We start from the raw sequence: 18,102 nt of genomic DNA on the forward strand, positions 1-18,102 counted from the left end.
TCCATTCAGATAGTATTCAAGAAAGCCCTCGTTATGAAATTTTGCTTTGTTGAAATGTTGTAAGAACACGCTGACACCATAACTCATCTAATTCATCAACTAAGAGTTGAAGATACACATCAATCTTAGCTTTTAGATTATCATAGCCAAGAATTATACATGTTAAGAATAGTTAAGATCTTTCATGCACATTTTAGAAAGAATTTTGTATGGCCTAACAACTATGGGAAAATAAGAATAAGATTTTCTACATTGGTTATTTAGAGTGAATTCATGTGAATAAAGTCTCAATCTAACATTTCAAAGGTCTAAGGAAAATGCAAGGTATTGTTAATTAAAATTTTTCCACATCTCACTATGTGATGGATGTGTCAACACAATATTAAACCTTTGATTTTCATTGTACCACCTCATACGAGAAGTCAAGTTCATTGATGCATAAAGTGTCTTGAGTCTTGGGATTACATGCAAGTAGCGTATTCTTTTTTAATAGACATCCTTATACCTCTCATTTTCACATTTCTTAGGGTTTAAAGCTACATTATTAACAAAACTTACATTCCATCAATGCAATATTGTTTTTATAATAGAGCATGCGACCTTTTAAACAATAGTCAAACTTTATTTCCTTCAACCCAAGTTAGAAACTAATATTTTAGGTTGATAAAAAAAAAATAGAATTACGTGAGGATTATGATTTAGCTCACTTATTAGTTCAACCCACTAATCAAAAGAACTTTAGCTTTGGTTTCCTTTCAAAATAAATGTTAATGTATGCACTAGAAGCCTATATGTTTTGAACATATATTTATATTATGTTTACTATTTAATAAAAGAGGTATTTCAAATTAATATTTCTTTTAGAATAATATATTAATGTCCTTAAATAGTAAATCTAGTGTTGTATAACATCAAGTAGATGACTTAATCATGAGATTCTATAAAGTACTATTCTTTAATGTCCCTAGTCAAGTATTGATATTAGGACAATATAATACATTGAGGCTAGTATGTGAGTGACTGATAATCAAGTCTTTACATAGGTGCACATTAAGAATAGTGGTCGCTGGATTAACGCACCATAAGAATGTTGCATAGATCGTTACATAATGTTATAAAAAATTCTCAATGTGATGATCGTTATCTATAGCAAGGTAATCATAAAGGTGATAATTAGGTATAGTAAAGATCATATGAAAGGATGTGATTGATGTGGAGATGATTTATCCCTCCTATGTAGCTTTAGTTATTCATGGTAAATAAAAGAACTAAAACAATCATAAATAAAGTCATAGTTAAAAAAAAAATAGCAAACTAGAATGTCCCTAAGGGTTAGGGATGAGATGAGTTCCTGATCTTCAAGTACGGTCACTTAAAGCTCTAAGTTCTACCAAGAATGTCATGAAATAGATGACTTAAAGGCATGGAATGGATGAGGTGGAAATAAAGTTAAAACAGCACATAAATAGGATAATAGATAAGATGCCTCATCGCTACCCTTACAGTCTTTTATTAATAGGATTTGAAAATCCTAAAATCTCTTCGTAAGTGGGCTTGCCACAGGTGAGCACAGCCATGCAAGGCCATAATAATGGCCATGCATGTGGTTGAAGCTCTCCTATGCTAGCTGTTAGGATCTAGGCATGCTAACTATAGCGAAACCCTATTTTTTAACCAATTTGGGCTCAAAACACTCAAAAATCTAATTGTGATCTTTTTATGTTAAACTGCATAATTAACATATAAATCAGCGTAAAATTCAATTAAAATAATGGTCATACATAAATAAATAAGCTATAAAAGTATGTTAGAATACAAGCTTATCAATGATCATTAGGATAATATCTAGTTAATAAAACTATCATTATTTTATAATCATTAGGTAGTATAATAATTGATAAGATTATTGATAATTATACTAGCATAATATATTAGAATTGAATTGGGTTATGTCTAGGTAGTTATGAGAGAAAACAAAAGCCTCATGTTTTCATCCATATAAATTTACTTTGTGATTTTATCATGTTTTGCTTTCTTATAAATTAATTTTAATATTTATTATTTTTAATTCAAATGTTTTCAATTACTGCATCCACTTAACGTTTAAAAAACAATAGTAGTAATTAGTATTTATAAACATAGTCTTTGTGAAAATAATATTAGAAGAGTTTAAAATGCATCTATGTGAAAATAATATTAGAAGAGTTTAAAATGCATCCTGTTGTTACAACCAATGAATACACTTGTAGGTTTACATAGGACTAGAATTTAAAAAAAAAAAAATGGTAGAGGCACAACCAAGTATGAAGAGGTAAATCATTAGGTTATTTTTAGTCTTTGTTTCCTTTGCATTATTTTTCTTTTTTGGCTATCTTCTAGCACTAAAAGGAGTAACTCCATGTCTTCATTAATTCTCTTAGTAGACAATACTTTATGTCTAGATGCATATATGCCTTTAATTATTATGAAAATTTTTCTTCAAAGTTTAGCTCATGAGTTTAATTTAGATATATTTTGTTTTAGGTAAAAGACAAAGGACAAAGTCATAGTCATGGACAGAAAAAAGTTATAGAAAAAAGATGCAAGAACTTATTTAAAAATTTTTAAATATATTTAAAAATTTATTTGTAAATATTAATTCTAAATAATGTAACATCGTTAACTCAGTATTTAATACAAAGAGAATTGATGAAATCTTAACTTTTTAATCATAAAATTTATGACAAAATGTACTATGTTTATAGAAAAAATATATATATTTAAGCCTTCATAAAAATATCTAAATGTAAAGGATAAGAAAGCATGGCGCCAAACTGATTAGAGCGCCTTCCTTTTCAACTATGTTCGTCAAATGTAATGATGGATCGTGGAAGTCCACGTCGAGTCAAACATTTTGTTTGTCATTCCTTTACCTTCCCGAGAAATCCTAATTAATTAGTATATTCTTTTAAATAATTTTTTAATTGATTATATTTTTACAAATTAAACTTTTTCTCTTATAAATTATTTGTTTTTTAAAAAATATTTTGCTTTTTCAAAAATTCATTGAACTATGAAAAATGTTTCAAAGATTGTCTTAACTATTAAAAGAGATGTGCATTCTACGCATACTTAACCGTACAATTTAACATATCTATAAATTAAATATTGTAAAATAAAAGTCATCAACAATTAACAAAGACAGGTCACGTATAAGGTGTCGGATCGGGAGCGTGACAACTACTGGTATCTGACAAAGTGCGAATAGGTAGTGTTAAAACCACTGTCCTGAAAACTAGATTAGATTGATATAAAGTTTATATATGAAGAGTTATTATTTAATTATTTATTATAATTTTTTTCTTTTTAATTTTCTTATAATTTATCTCAGTCTGTTATTATATATATTATATAACATTAAAGATATATGTTTCAATATTTCTGATTCGATCTCGGTGATATTAGTTCCCAAATGTATTTATTGTTCATATATGTGTGTTTAAGTACAGGCAATTCTTAGTTGCAATATGACCCTCTAATGCCAATTTACAACTTCATTATAACAATAACATTTTATTAGAAACTTCATTAAAATGATTAAAAATCTGATGAACCAAAAGCAAAACATCAAGGCGATAGTTTCATCGTACTACAATGTTAAAAATATTATTTTTGTCAGAGAAGAGTTTTTGCTAACTATTGTACAAAGATGTTTGATTGCCGGCCCAACATAAAAATTAACACCTTGACGTTTTCTTCTACCTCACATCAAATTTGTATATTTAAAGTGCCTTTGCATCTTTCGTCATTCAAATGAATCTCGCAAAGTATCAACATCCTTTTTGGAGAAACCAAGGCCATGCAAATGCAAACGCAACTAAACCTATTGTTCGGGCTTGCATTAGTAAATATAGGAGCAAGTGCAGCTAATATAGGCCTACCTGGTTGCCTAGACACATGTGGAAACGTTTCAATTCCATATCCATTCGGTGTAGGCAATTCTGAAACAGGTGAGAACTGTTTTTTGGAAGAGAAATTGAATCTGAAGTGTGAAAATGACACTTTACTTATAGGTAACATGCAAGTTATAGACATAACCCTTGAAGGGCATTTGGACATGTTCTTTTATGTCTCCCAACTTTGTTCTGACAAATCAAATGGAGATGCCAATGAGCCCTATCTTAGCACTCCTGGTTTCACAATTTCTAGTGAAGAAAACAAGTTCATAAGTGTCGGTTGTGAGAGTTATGGCTTTCTCAATAGCTTTTACAATGGTATAGGATATTCAACAGGGTGCTCAACAGGATGTACCAAGTTCCCAGCTGCTAATATTGTACCTTATGGACACTGTTCGGGGATAGGGTGTTGCCAAGTGGATATACCTCCGAACATGATGAATATAACTATAAAAGCACATAGATTTCGCACTCCAAGTGTCCGAAGCTGTAGCCATTCTTTTATTGCCAAACATGACTCCTATAAATTTAATGTTAGTCACTTAGAGAATATGCCCTTCACTATGCTCCCTATAGTTGTTGATTGGACTGTTGGAAACGAAGGATGTGAAGCTTTTCAGAATGGATCACTCAAGAGTGCATGCATGAACAATAGTTATTGTGATGACTTTGACATTAGTTATGGATACCGGTGCACATGCAATCCAGGCTATGATGGAAACCCTTACCATCCAAATGGTTGCCAAGGTAATGAATTTTATCAAACATTTTAATGATCACAGACTATTTGTTCATCTCTATCTATCGAGTTTTATAAGCTAACAATTTCATCGGTAAAATAAATGAATGAATAGAACTATAAACATGACTAAATTTAATTTTAGTTAGAAATATCTTTATTAGAGTTATTAAATGAATCAATCTTGACTAATTTAACATTAATTTAGATGAATTACGGCCAAAAAATTTGCAGGACTAAAAAACTTATTATATGAAAAGTCTATAGAGTTAAAAAAAACTCAATAGATTAGAGTTAATTCATAAGCCACCTACTTTTTCAAAAAATTATTTTAAGTCACCTTTTTATAAAATAATCATGTACTATCTTATTAAAAATATTTATTTTATATAACATATTTTTATTATAAACTTGTAAATAAATAAATTGCTTAAAAATAAATAAAAGAAATTAAATATTTATAATATTAAATATTTATAATGACTGTTGTTATTAAATAATAAAAAAATATAATAATTTATTATCAAATTAAATTACTGCTCTAATTTTTAATTATATTATTGATAATTATTAAATAATTGTAATATTTTTAAATAATTTTATAAATAAATTTTATCACATTTTAGAATATTATTTAAATATTAACTATAAAAATTTTCATGTTCTAAATTTTTATATTATTATTTATTTTTATAGAATTATTAAAAATATTAAAAAAATTATTTTTCTTTTTTGTGAGAATCATGTTTAGTTTGTGTATCAACGTCTCATGTTTAGTAAATAAATTCACAATAAATATAAAGTTGACGACAAAAAACGCAATACTAGCAAAATTAGTTGAGTCAACTAAATAAAATTTAATATGTTTAAAAAATTAAATAAATATTATTATTATAAAAATTATAGACATAAAATATTTTATATTTTAAAATTTATTAATGTAAAAAAAAAAAAAGAAACTTGTGATCGTTGTAAAAATTAATAAAAGTTTACAAATTTAACTTTGTCTTTCTAAATTTTTATCATATCATAAAACTTAATATAAAATTTTAAACAAATGCAATAGGTATATAATAATAACAATAATAATTAAATTAAAAAATTAAAAAATATTTAATTTTATTTTCTTTATTAATTTATTATTTTTAAAACCAACAAATATATATAAAATTAACTACACTATAGCATTAACATGACATTTAAAAGAAATGATAAATTAAAACACATAATTATATACTACAAATAAATTAATAAATTAAATAATGATTTAGTTTTCAATTTATACTTTTATTTATCTATTTATATAAATATTTATTAATTATTAAATTTTAAATATATATTAATAACTATATTTTTTTTAAAAAATAATCTACCTATATCTATGTAAAATTTATTAAAAATAATTATTTAAGGTTCTAGATATTTATAATTATATTAAAAATAATTATAGCATTTATAAACCTAAATTATAATGAATTCATAATTATTAAAACTCATAAAAAAATTAAAAAAAATACTAAAATTGATTGAATTTAATAAAAAAAGTTAACATTTAACCGTTCTATTTACTTTTATTTAAATTAATTATTGTTATTTTAATAACTTATTTTATAAAATATCATTTTATCATTTAATTAATGTATAGTTAAAAAATAATTATTAATTTTTAATTAAAATATAAATTATTGACATATTATATCAAACTTAAAAATTAAACAAATGCAAAAGCTAAATTATATTTTATTTTATATATTCTTCAATGTAAATTATATTTGATATATTTTTATGATAAATTTTTAATATAATTGAATAAATGATAATTTTAGTTTTAAAACAACTTTTATATTTAAAATATAATTTTTTGAAAACGGAGAAAATGGACTACTCAACTTATTTTGAGCAACATCAGTTTAGGCTTCGGGCTTTGAACCAAGTTTAAAAAACCTGTTTTTATTGGAACCATAAAATAGACAGATTGCTTGTGCATTCAGCGTGGAATTCAAACTAACGTATGTTACAAATATAGAAAAGTCGCTTTTACTAATTTTACGCCTGTTTATTATGTTTTATTCGTCGTAATGCCGATCTAAACTAACACACAGATAAACCAGACCAACCTTTGATAAAATAATAACAGACCAAGCCAAATCTAATGAAAGAAAAGCTTGAATAGGTTTAGCCAAAAAAGTTAAAAATTCATTAAAGTAAATCTTACATTTTAGCATGCCTAATCAAGCAAAAGCTCGTCCCTCATACTACACCATGATCCAACAAACTCTAAGGACATTATGCTGTTTAGGTAAAAACAAGTAAATGGTTGTATTATTTCTCTATTACTCCCATTTTAAACAAATACCATTTTTCTGCCGTTGAAATGGAACAAATTGGTGAGTTCTTATTTAGTAAATTGCTTCAGAGCAATATGGTCTTTATTAATATTTATTTGATTAATTTCATGACCATTTAACATGTAGACATTGATGAATGTAAGACAAAAAGTCATACGTGCATAAGTGAAAACTATTGTCGCAACACTGATGGACATTATGAATGTTTTTGTCCTCCTGGACAAGTTGGAAAGGGAAACATCGAAGAAGGATGCAAGCCCATCCAACAGGAAAGCCCTGTAAATAAGTATGCTGTAGGTAAGCAATTAAGCATGTAATAGTAATCAGTATCCTTTGTTTTTTCTCTTAATCATGCCGTTTCATGCATTGACTTCTATTTACTATGTAAAAAACAACATTGAAATCGTATGCATTACACAAGTATATAAATACGTGAAATGCCAAAAAAAAAAAAACTATTTTTAAAATATATAGAAAAAAGATAGATTATATTGTTGAAAGCTTATTTTAATAGTAATTAAAAATTTTAAATAAGAAATAAAATACAAACATTCAAAACTTCCAACTTTGAAAAAGTTAATGCAGTTCGATTAATGGATTTTTTAAAAGTAATTTACAAATATCTTATTACACTTAATATTGATTGAAATTTTATTTGATTTAATATAAAATTTCATGATAACACGTCACGAAATGAGAAAGATACATAGTTATGTGAGCAGAATATTTAATGACTCGTCTTGGCCTACTAACCCAGCTGAGTCTTAGTTGATTTTGGGAAGTTTAGATTTGGAAATTTAGATCGTTTAGAGGACAAGTTTAGCTTAGACTGAGTCATTCCAACTCAGCTCAATGTCTTACATTCTTTTAAAATTTTACTTTTTAAACATTTATTATGTATTAATAATAAGATGACCTCTTTTCTGTGCACCAAGAACCTCAGCTGAATAATAATAATAAGACTTTTTTTAAACTTTATGAATAATATTTGCAAAACCTGATATTATAGTTAAATGGATATTATGCATTATAAAATATATCTTAATTTTAGTCTTTCTTCTCTTTAATATTATTATCTAGTAATATATATAATATCAAGATTAATATATTATGTCAACAAATCAGTTTGACTAGATCTTAACCCATATATTATTAGGTTGATTGATTAAGTTAGGTTCAGGTCATAATACATGATCCTGTAAAATTTTCGAATCAGATAGGGATTAAAATAAATCCGTTGTAACATGTTCCATAAATACCCCATAGAGAGTATATATAGAGGTTATGTCATTCAAGAACAAGGACTTGAAATTATCCAAGCAAGTATATTTCTAAGTATATGTGAAATGTGAAAAGTATATAAATTTAAAATCATTATAACACGTTTACTTTTAGTTCTTAAAAAAATTAAAATAGTTTAATAAATGAAATATTATTTTAATGATAATTTACAAATACATCATTACCTTTAATGTTGATTGAAGAAATATGAATATTGATTAAATTAATTATGGAACTAAAAATTAAAGAGAAACAAATAATGATTTAAGATAATATAGGAGCCTCCAAGACGTTTCACAAATGAAGAGCAAGTGAATGCATTAAAAGAAAAGTACATATAGTTGCAATCATGTTTTCAAGAATGATGACTCAATTCAGGTAGATATGTGTAAACCATTGAGTAGTACAGTCTTTTGATATGGTGGATCTTTAATTAAATATGCAGGTGCGTGTATAGCATTTATAGCTCTGCTGATTATTTCCTGGTTATACCTAATATATCATAAAAGGAAACTTATTAATCAAAGAAACAAATTCTTTCTGCAAAATGGGGGTTTCATTTTGCAACAACGACTCTCTACAAAACAAGACTCCTCCCAAATTGCACAAATTTTCACAGCAGAAGAACTAAAGAAGGCCACCAACAACTATGATGAAAAATTGATCATAGGCAACGGAGGTTACGGTACAGTTTTCAAAGGAATCCTTGCAAATAACAAGGTTGTGGCTATCAAAAAGTCCAAAGTAGTGGATCAGAGCCAAGTTGAGCAATTCATCAATGAAGTAGTTATCTTGTCCCAAATCAATCACAGGAATGTGGTAAAGCTCTTGGGATGTTGTTTAGATACTGAAGTCCCATTATTGGTCTATGAATTTGTTAACAATGGTACCCTTTTTCATCATTTGCACAATGGAAATAAGACAAGTAATGTACCTTGGAAGACCCGTTTAAGAATAGCCATAGAAGCAGCAAGAGCACTATCATATTTGCACTCAGATGCCTCCACAACTATTATCCACAGAGATGTCAAGAGTGCCAACATTCTTTTGGATGATAATTACACTGCCAAAGTGTCTGATTTTGGAGCTTCAAGATTGGTTCCAGTTGATCAAGCAGAATTAGCCACATTGGTGCAAGGTACTTTTGGTTACTTAGACCCAGAGTACATGCAAACAAGTCGATTAACCGAAAAGAGTGATGTCTATAGCTTTGGTGTAGTACTTGTAGAGCTACTAACAGGGCAGAAAGCACTCTCATTTCAAAGGTCAGAGGAGGAAAGAAGCATTGCTATGCTTTTTCTCTCTAGCTTGGAAAACGATAATTTCTTTAAAATTCTAGAATCTGGTCTTCTAACTGAAGAAAACAAAGACGAGATCAGGAAAGTTGCTGTTCTTGCAAGCAAGTGCTTGAGTCTTAAAGGGGAAGAGAGGCCTAGCATGAAGGAAGTGTCAATGGAGCTTGAGGGGATAATCGTAATAGAGAAGTACCCATGGAACAATAAAAATCTAGACCTCCAGGAGTCACAATACTTGCACAGCAATAGCAATAGCTACGGAAGTTCTTGGTATGACAGCATGAAGGACTATGTACGAATTGTCCTAGATGTTGCACGCTGATTATGAAATAACATGTCATAAAATTAAATAAACCTAATGAAGTTTAGTGTTTCTTTTTCCCAGTACTTATTTTATCATTAATTCAGTTGCTTTATGATTAATTTGCTTTCCATCATTTGCCAAATATCATGAGTGAGAAGGAATGCACTGAGGAAACCAATAATCGCAAGTTTTTCAATAAATGGTTGGTTATTTGTTTGTTACAGGCAGAAAACACTACTGCAAGCAAAGTACTATTATTTAGTAACAGAGCCAATTAACGAAACGTGACCAGACAGACATTACCATACATAGAAGAAGCACAGCTTGAAGCTTGGTAAGCTCATATATTGGACTTGGCACCCTCCGTGTGCACAACAGATTTCCAAGACGGGTTCCGAGGAAGAAACGTATCCTGCCAACAGCAGAAACTGTTAGAACAGTCATCGGACTTGGTTCATATAAATATCAATGAAAATGTAGTATCTAAGGGTCTGTTCGGTTTCTGGAAATGTTTTCTTTAAAAAATCATTTTCAGTGTTTCAGGTACAAATCTTTGAAAACAGGAATAAGAAAGAAACATAAAACGAGAACTGAGAACATTTCATAAAACCAAACGACCTCCAAGCCTTCATCTCCTTTGTATTCTGGCATCTCAAATTCAAAAACCCTAACCTTATAATTTTAACAATCACTCAAAATTAAAAACAATATTTTGGAAATTAAATCTAAAAGATTCTGTTTAAGGCGGTGGAATAGGGGGGAGAGGGCTTACGGAGACGTAAGAACAGGTGGGGATGATGGATAAGGAATGGGATTGGGCGTGTTGAAAAGCAGCGACGCAGAGGAGGGAAGCCAAGCCGAGGCCTCTCTTAGAAGGGGGAACGAAAGTGTGTACCAAATCCATAACTTTGCCGTTTAGTCTAATAACGTACTCAACGTATGCTTCTTTGTCCTCTGTCTCGAATCTCTGCTGCGCTTCGTTCCACGCTACGTTTATACTGTTGCCACTGCCGCCATCACCATCTGCTTCTGATTTCCCCTTCGTCGCCATTTCCTTCTCTCCACTGCCTCGTCGCCTTGTTCTTTAAGTCTGAAAGAAGTGGAGGAATAAAATAAGATATGTAATGATAAAAAAAACAAATATTAAGAAACGCAATATATGAAATGATAATAAATAAATAAATACAAAAATATATAAGTTGTAAATCATCATCATCATCATTTTCTCATCTTATTTTTTATTATATGATATTATTTATTATATTTGTTAATGTACTTTTTGGTAAATATGACTTTTTTAAGAAAAGATCTCTAAAAAAATTATTAACTATTAATTTAATATTTTAAAGTAGTTATTTAGTAATGTAAATTTGGAACATTAATATTTATGAATAACTTTTTTAAGTTGTCTTGAATTAATAATTAAATAAATAAAAATAAATAAGTTTTTGCTAAACCTCTTTACAATATAAAATATATCATATATAAAATATTAAATATAATTTTCATGAAATATAAATGATTAAACATTTTTTATTATCAATAAATATTTTTTTGTATATTCTAAAAGTGAAAGCAATATAATAAAATAATTTTTATATTAAATATTTATGTAAAGAGTTTTGTAACTCAAAATGTTCTTACCTGTTTCAAATAATATATATAATAAATAATTTTAAGTCAAACAATTCAACTAAATTGATGAATTCACTTTGTAGAATTACACTAATAAATTAAAAAGATATTAAAAATCAAAAGATAAAGTGGCTCGACCACTTATGTTATAATTAATAAAAGAGTAAATTTTTATATTAATTTTGGAAGTATAAGAAAATTTACTTAATTGTGTTTATCAATTATTGATTTTATTAAACGTTGATATTTTTATTTAATAATAATATTTTAGCCAATCTATTAGTAATATTTATTTTAAACATGATTTGTAGCTATAATATTTGTATTAATATAGTATAATTAGCAATTTATAGCCATAATATCTATTACAATTACTCTATCAAAGAGCCTCTATCATGTATATTAAATTGATCAATAGCCAAATTTAAAGCAAAAAAACTCAATCAAAAGCAACCACAATTTCACTAAAGTTCGGTTTGACCAAGTTTGGATAATATAGATAATGTGATTTGCATATAAGTTAATTTGAATTAAAACCATTGTTGGGCTAAACAAATATTTTGAAATTCAAGTAATTTTTTTAGAAAAGGCTAAATAATAATAATAATATTTTCAACATATGCTCACAATATTGTTTAACTTGTCTTAAGCCTTTAATTAAAAATATATCATATGATTAAAAAACAATGTTAAATTAATGATATGTAAAAAAAAAATTACCTAAAAAAGGTCATTTGTTCACAAATGATCCCTAAAAAAATATATGAAATACAAAATAAAAAGAAAAATAACTTAACGTATTATCATTAATTAATAATTACGTTATAAAACTACTTAAACAACTTATTGAGATTAGTACAATTTATATGTTATGTTTATGATGCAACTAGTGGTGCAGCTATAAATGTAGTTGGTAGTATAGTTATAATTATTGTCCCATAATTTGTTTTATTTCTGATTTTCTCCCCCTTAGTTCTTGGTAAGATTTAAATAGATAAAAATATATATATATACGACTGAATTAGTAATATAACGAAAAGTAAGAATTAAGGAAATAGATTAAATAAAATGAGAGTAAAAATGACATATATGCAACAATGTTTTTAAGCATATGTAGTTCATCACTCACATTGAGTTATTTAAATTAGGTTAGTTTAGATTTTAACCAATTTTGTTTATAAATAAGAGTCTCATCCATATCCAAATTTAGAGAGCTTCAATACATGTCTAAGACCCTCCCTTTTTCCCCCTTAAAAAAATTGATGCCACTGTTGAAATTGGAGTAGCTAAGACATCCTTCACCATGCAAGACAGTATAAGGAACCTTAACGAATTACGTTTCCACCATAATAATAAGTCAAATTGTTGTCTCTATCAACAAAAGTTTCAAATAAGTTTTTAACTTATTCTTATTTTTTATCAACCAACTTCTTTTTTTCTTTAAATGTTGCCTAAATGCATTTGTCCTACCAATATAGGTAGAAATTTCAATATTATTAATTACTTCAACAGATACAGTAGTTATTAAAGGAACATGACTAACAAATTAGCATACAAATAAGTTACATTTAAAAAAAAATAGACATTAAAACAAAATATTTGAAAGATATTAATATTAATATTTTTTAATTCTATTAAAACTTTTTAATATTTTAATATATGACTAGTTTTACTAAAATTATTTATATTTTATTTATTTGAATAAATTTTTAAGAGAATAACATAGAAGAAAGATAGTGTAAGTTAATGTAGATAAGATTATCAGCATAAAGACCAAGATTAAATTTAATATATTCATAAAAATTATAAATATATTTAATCTTATCTAAATATTTTCACAAATTATAAAACAATTCAAAGGTAAAGTATGTGTGTATTTATTAACTAAGAGTATTTTTTTTAAAATTATAACCTAATTAAAAAGACAAAAAAAACCGTATTAATGTTACTACTTACCATTCATAATAAATATTATAAAAAATATTATTAATAAAATTGAACCTTAGTCTTATATATGCAATTATTCATATGCCAACCGATATTCAATTCTTCCTTTTTCTTGACTGTTTTTTCTTTTGCTAGTCACAAATTCATTATAATATCAACCATTAATTGACTAATAAGATTCAAAATATAAAACTGTTAACGATAAGAAAAGACGCATTATTGTAATATTTATATGCACAATAATACTCCAAAATCAATACAACATAAGAAAAAGTTTAGAGTTTTTCAAATGAAAAAATAAACATACACTAAATGCAAGGAAAAGTAATACATGATCACTAGTTTTTATCTTATCCATGTGCAACACAACTAAATTTTAAACACTATAATCTATATTGTAATACAAAAATGAAAGAGAACTTAAAAATTAGAGAAACCAAATTTATTAACATTAAAAATGTTTGTCATTAATGGTTATATAATGTATATAAAGTAAGTTTTCTTTTCTCGGTGTACAAGAATTAGTGAAAAAGACAAGCACATATTAGAAAATCAAATTCACAAGCATAGCAGCTCCTACACTCATAGAAAAGTAGAGAAGAAAAGAAACACAACATTAGTAATTCAAAAGGGCCCTAACCTTGAATACAATACAATGTCACACTCAATTCTTGCATGCTATAGTAGTCTAACATGTTAAACTCAACATTACCATGATATTACTTACTCTAGAGTAGTGATAACAGATAAAAAAACATACATACTGTCACAAAGCTCAAAGAATACTAACTAGCAAGTGTACTAGGTAGTTGTAACAAGTAATAAAATTTTTGGGATTAAGTTAAGTCTCAAGTATCGTCCTCAGGGATTGGTTTTCTCAATTATCACTTCACAAATCAACATTTAGTTGAGCCATACAATTGATTGGAGAGTTTGTATTATGTAAAAATAAAAAATAACAAGTATAGACAAATGTAAACTTGAAGTAAAACAAAACCACAAATTTTGTATTGAAATGATATATAGAATGGAGTTAGGAATCACTTCACCAAATTATCAATTGCAACTTAATCATTTTCTGAACTCTTAAGTGTTTCAACTGTTTATAATCAATTTCACTTTTTTTTTTTAATCAAAGGACAATTTCTTAACTCAATAATCCTAATGTTCAACTTAACTACCCTAATTCATTATGTGTAATTCAATTAAACAATGCATTAAGCATTAGAAATTATAAGATTACAAGATTATGAATGCTTATCCCTAAGATATCATTAACCTTGACAATTGATTCAGATATGAGAAACTAACTCAACTTCCATTGATGAAAATTCCTCTAAATTCAATTCAATTGAATGATCAGTCTAATAATTGCATTAAGAATATAATCAAATGCTCAATTCAATTAAAATCTCAAGGTCCAAATCCACAATCAAATCACAAACTCAAATTTGGATTTATAAATTTCTAACCCAAAAAATCTAGAACAACATTACAGATAGAGGAGAGAAAGAAAGAGAAAAAGAAGAAAAGCATAAGAACATTTTCACAATTCAATCCTCCATCTGATTCCTCAAGAATTGAAGCTTGGAAGTTACCCCCAATCTCTCTGTCTCTCTAATTCTCCTAAGAAGTGAAAATGGAATGGAAAAGAAAAAATGACAAAAGATTCCTAATCTCTTATCTGCACATGTATTTATATTTTTCTGCCCTTTTTGACGTTAACACTTTAAATGGTTAAAATGTATACGTAAAAGGTCTTCTAGAATCTTCTGGATTGAGGTAAGCACTTTAAAAGCTTGAAGTGATTCTGCAAAACTTTGTCATATGCGTTAACACTTTGAACGTTTGAAGTGATAATGCGCAAGCTTCCTTTAGCTAGAACTCTCTGAAGTGAACACTTTGAATGCTGAAAGTGGTAACACCCAACTGTTTATGGTGTGCGTGTTAACTTTGAGTGTTTGAAGTGTTAACACGCAGCCTTCTCTTATTATTTAAGCTTGCGCGTAATGACTCTGAGCACTTGAAGTATTAACACGCAACCTTCCTTGTATTTTTTTTGCTGGAGTGTTCACTTTGAACACTCAAAGTGTTAACGCACAAGATCTTCCTGAATTTTCACCTCTAAAGTATTCACTTCGAACACTTAAAATGTACACTTGCACTCCATTCTTTATGAAAACACTCTATAGTTGTCACTTTATGCGCCCAGAGTGATAACTTTCATATTACATAAATTGATTCTTCACTTTTAAGTCTAATTCTTCTACTTTCTTCATTTAATTCTCAGCCTTTTAACCTCCAGTTCAAATATTCTGCATAAATTCAATCTATTTAGTAGACTTATATCAAAATTGGGATAAAATCTAAAACACTAAACTATTTAAAGGACTTTAAACATAAATGCAACTTTTTATGAGATTTTCAATTTTATTAATCACTTTACTACTTATTAACTATTAAAAACTAAGGTAAAATACTAGTAAAATATGGATTTATCACATACCATAGGGTGTATATCATTTTGCCTTTGTTAAGTCAATCAATCCTTTTCTTCCTTATCTAGCCTATGCTAAGGAAGGTTATGCGATGATTGCTAGAGATGGTCTTAGGAATATCCTTGTTTACATAGTGAAAGTAAAAAAAAACTAATATTTAATCATGATAATGGATAGCTTACCATATCTAAATTTGATACACCTAAGTTCAAGAAGAATATAGGATATGGTTACGTAAGAATATTAGGATATCCAACAAAGATCATCGATTCAAAATACAATCATTAGGAAATCATATTTAAAATCATAACCTGACACTTATACCATCAAAGAATCAAACAAAAAATGCAACCAACAAAATCACTTAACAAAATAAAATTACCTTATTAGAAAAACCCTAAGACAACATAGGAATGACCACACTCCCCTATAATTTAGCCATAAAATCCAACAATAGATAAATGTTTCCACATGCAAGTCCATGTCACATTCATATAAAAGTCTCTTTTGCTATAGTGTACTTCTTAATTTCCTGATCGCTGAAAAAACAACAATGTCGTGTTCATATTTGATAAATAAATTGGCAAGTGTATCAAATTGTTTGTAGTAACAAAATATATTTTATCATCCACTGAGATTAATTTTAAGTACCAAACCATAAGAATTTCACTAGTTAGATTATAAAATAGAGTGAGAATGTAACGAGAATTTTAGGTAATTTGCAGAATGTAAAAATAAAATGTAAGTGCTAAAAAATTCAATGAACAATAAGAGTAAAATTCAATGTAAGGTATTACTATCAATGAAACTAAACTGCATAATGTAACTAAATAAGGGAACAAAAATGAGTTGTAAATTGATTAAGAAGTAAGTTGAGTTCAAAATCCCTTAATCCTTTATCATTGCATGAAAAAATATATAACCCAGAATATAATCCAATCTAATGGCTAGATTTTCTACAACACCCAATAACAATTCATTGGTTAATTGTTCTAAATCAACTAGAACCCCAATTTCTTAGGTAACCAAGAAGATGATTAGCATTAAATTTAGAAATTAACAAAACCACATCACTATAAATTTCTATTCCTATATAATCCATAATAAGCAATTTAATTCCAATCCAAGAAAGGTCACAACTTTCTAGTTATAAACTCCTTTTCATCAACCCTGAATATAAAAAACAGGGAAGCATTAAGCTCATAATTAAATATGTTACATTGCAGCTTGTATTTGAGTTATAATCACTGTTCAGTTCATTACAATGGGTAAAAGATTAAGTTCATAATTTCTTAACCCCAGTAAAATTAGCAAGACATAAAAGAAATAAAGAAGAAGAAACTGAAATATATTGCAGAAATAAACTTCATGTTCAACTTCAAGGAAATTACAAGGAAAATAAACTATAGGACATTATTGTTCCATTAAAAAGCAAAGGAAATGGAGGGATATAGCCCTACTTCCCATCAAAATCCTATACAAAAGCAAAGAAAAAATAGAATGAAAAATATCCGTACGTAAAACTGTACGAAAAACCTAGAATTATGTGTCTAAAAGGTATAATAAAAGATGTCGCCTTTAGCAGAAAATTTTGTTTTTATATGCTCTGTTAGGCTCGTGTCCCCACAATCAGTCATGCATGTGTCCACAAATATGTCCTGCAGCAATTCAACTTTTTCTCTTTAAATACAATTGTGATTTTCCTTTAAACCCTTCAAAAATAAACTGCAGATTATTAATAATTGAATACTTTATTGCATTCCATGTAACAACATCTTTCCGTTGAAAATTCCAATTAATTATACTAACTTAGATTATTAATTCAATGAAATATGCCATAAACATTCAATTTACTACATGAGTCAATGACTCATCAATATTAATCTCCTGCTCTACTACTTGTAGACCTCAAAACTATCATGTTCCTTGTAGCATCAATTAATATAAAATATTTAGTAATTTCAAATAAAAATAAGGTAAATAAAGACTTGTAAGAGAGATTGAGTGACAACGATATTACCTTGCTTGAAAACATCCTGAAAAAATTTTATTCACAAAATGAAACCATTTGGAGTGAAATGTTAGCAAAAGAAAATTAACTATATAAGTAATAAGAAAAT

At 27.4% G+C, this 18,102-nt stretch overlaps 2 protein-coding genes across 2 annotated transcripts; one reads left to right on the forward strand and one right to left on the reverse strand.

Annotated features, from left to right (window-relative positions):
- The first annotated feature begins 3,838 nt into the window (after positions 1 to 3,838).
- LOC113874304 (putative wall-associated receptor kinase-like 16) lies at positions 3,839 to 9,920 on the forward strand. Its single transcript, XM_027512539.1, has 3 exons — positions 3,839 to 4,682; positions 7,149 to 7,319; positions 8,749 to 9,920. The coding sequence occupies exons 1-3, from the start codon at positions 3,839 to 3,841 to the stop codon at positions 9,918 to 9,920; spliced, it is 2,187 nt and encodes a 728-aa protein (XP_027368340.1).
- Positions 8,622 to 10,994, reverse strand: LOC113846639 (acetyltransferase At1g77540-like). The gene is made up of 2 exons (XM_027475129.1): positions 10,675 to 10,994; positions 8,622 to 10,314 (listed from the first exon to the last, which is right to left on the reverse strand). The coding sequence occupies exons 1-2, from the start codon at positions 10,951 to 10,953 to the stop codon at positions 10,243 to 10,245; spliced, it is 351 nt and encodes a 116-aa protein (XP_027330930.1). The 5' UTR covers positions 10,954 to 10,994; the 3' UTR covers positions 8,622 to 10,242.
- Positions 10,995 to 18,102: the final 7,108 nt, after the last annotated feature.

Source organism: Abrus precatorius, unplaced genomic scaffold, assembly GCF_003935025.1.
Source record: "Abrus precatorius isolate BTA unplaced genomic scaffold, Abrus_2018 Scaffold8, whole genome shotgun sequence".
Taxonomy (NCBI): Eukaryota; Viridiplantae; Streptophyta; class Magnoliopsida; order Fabales; family Fabaceae; genus Abrus; species Abrus precatorius.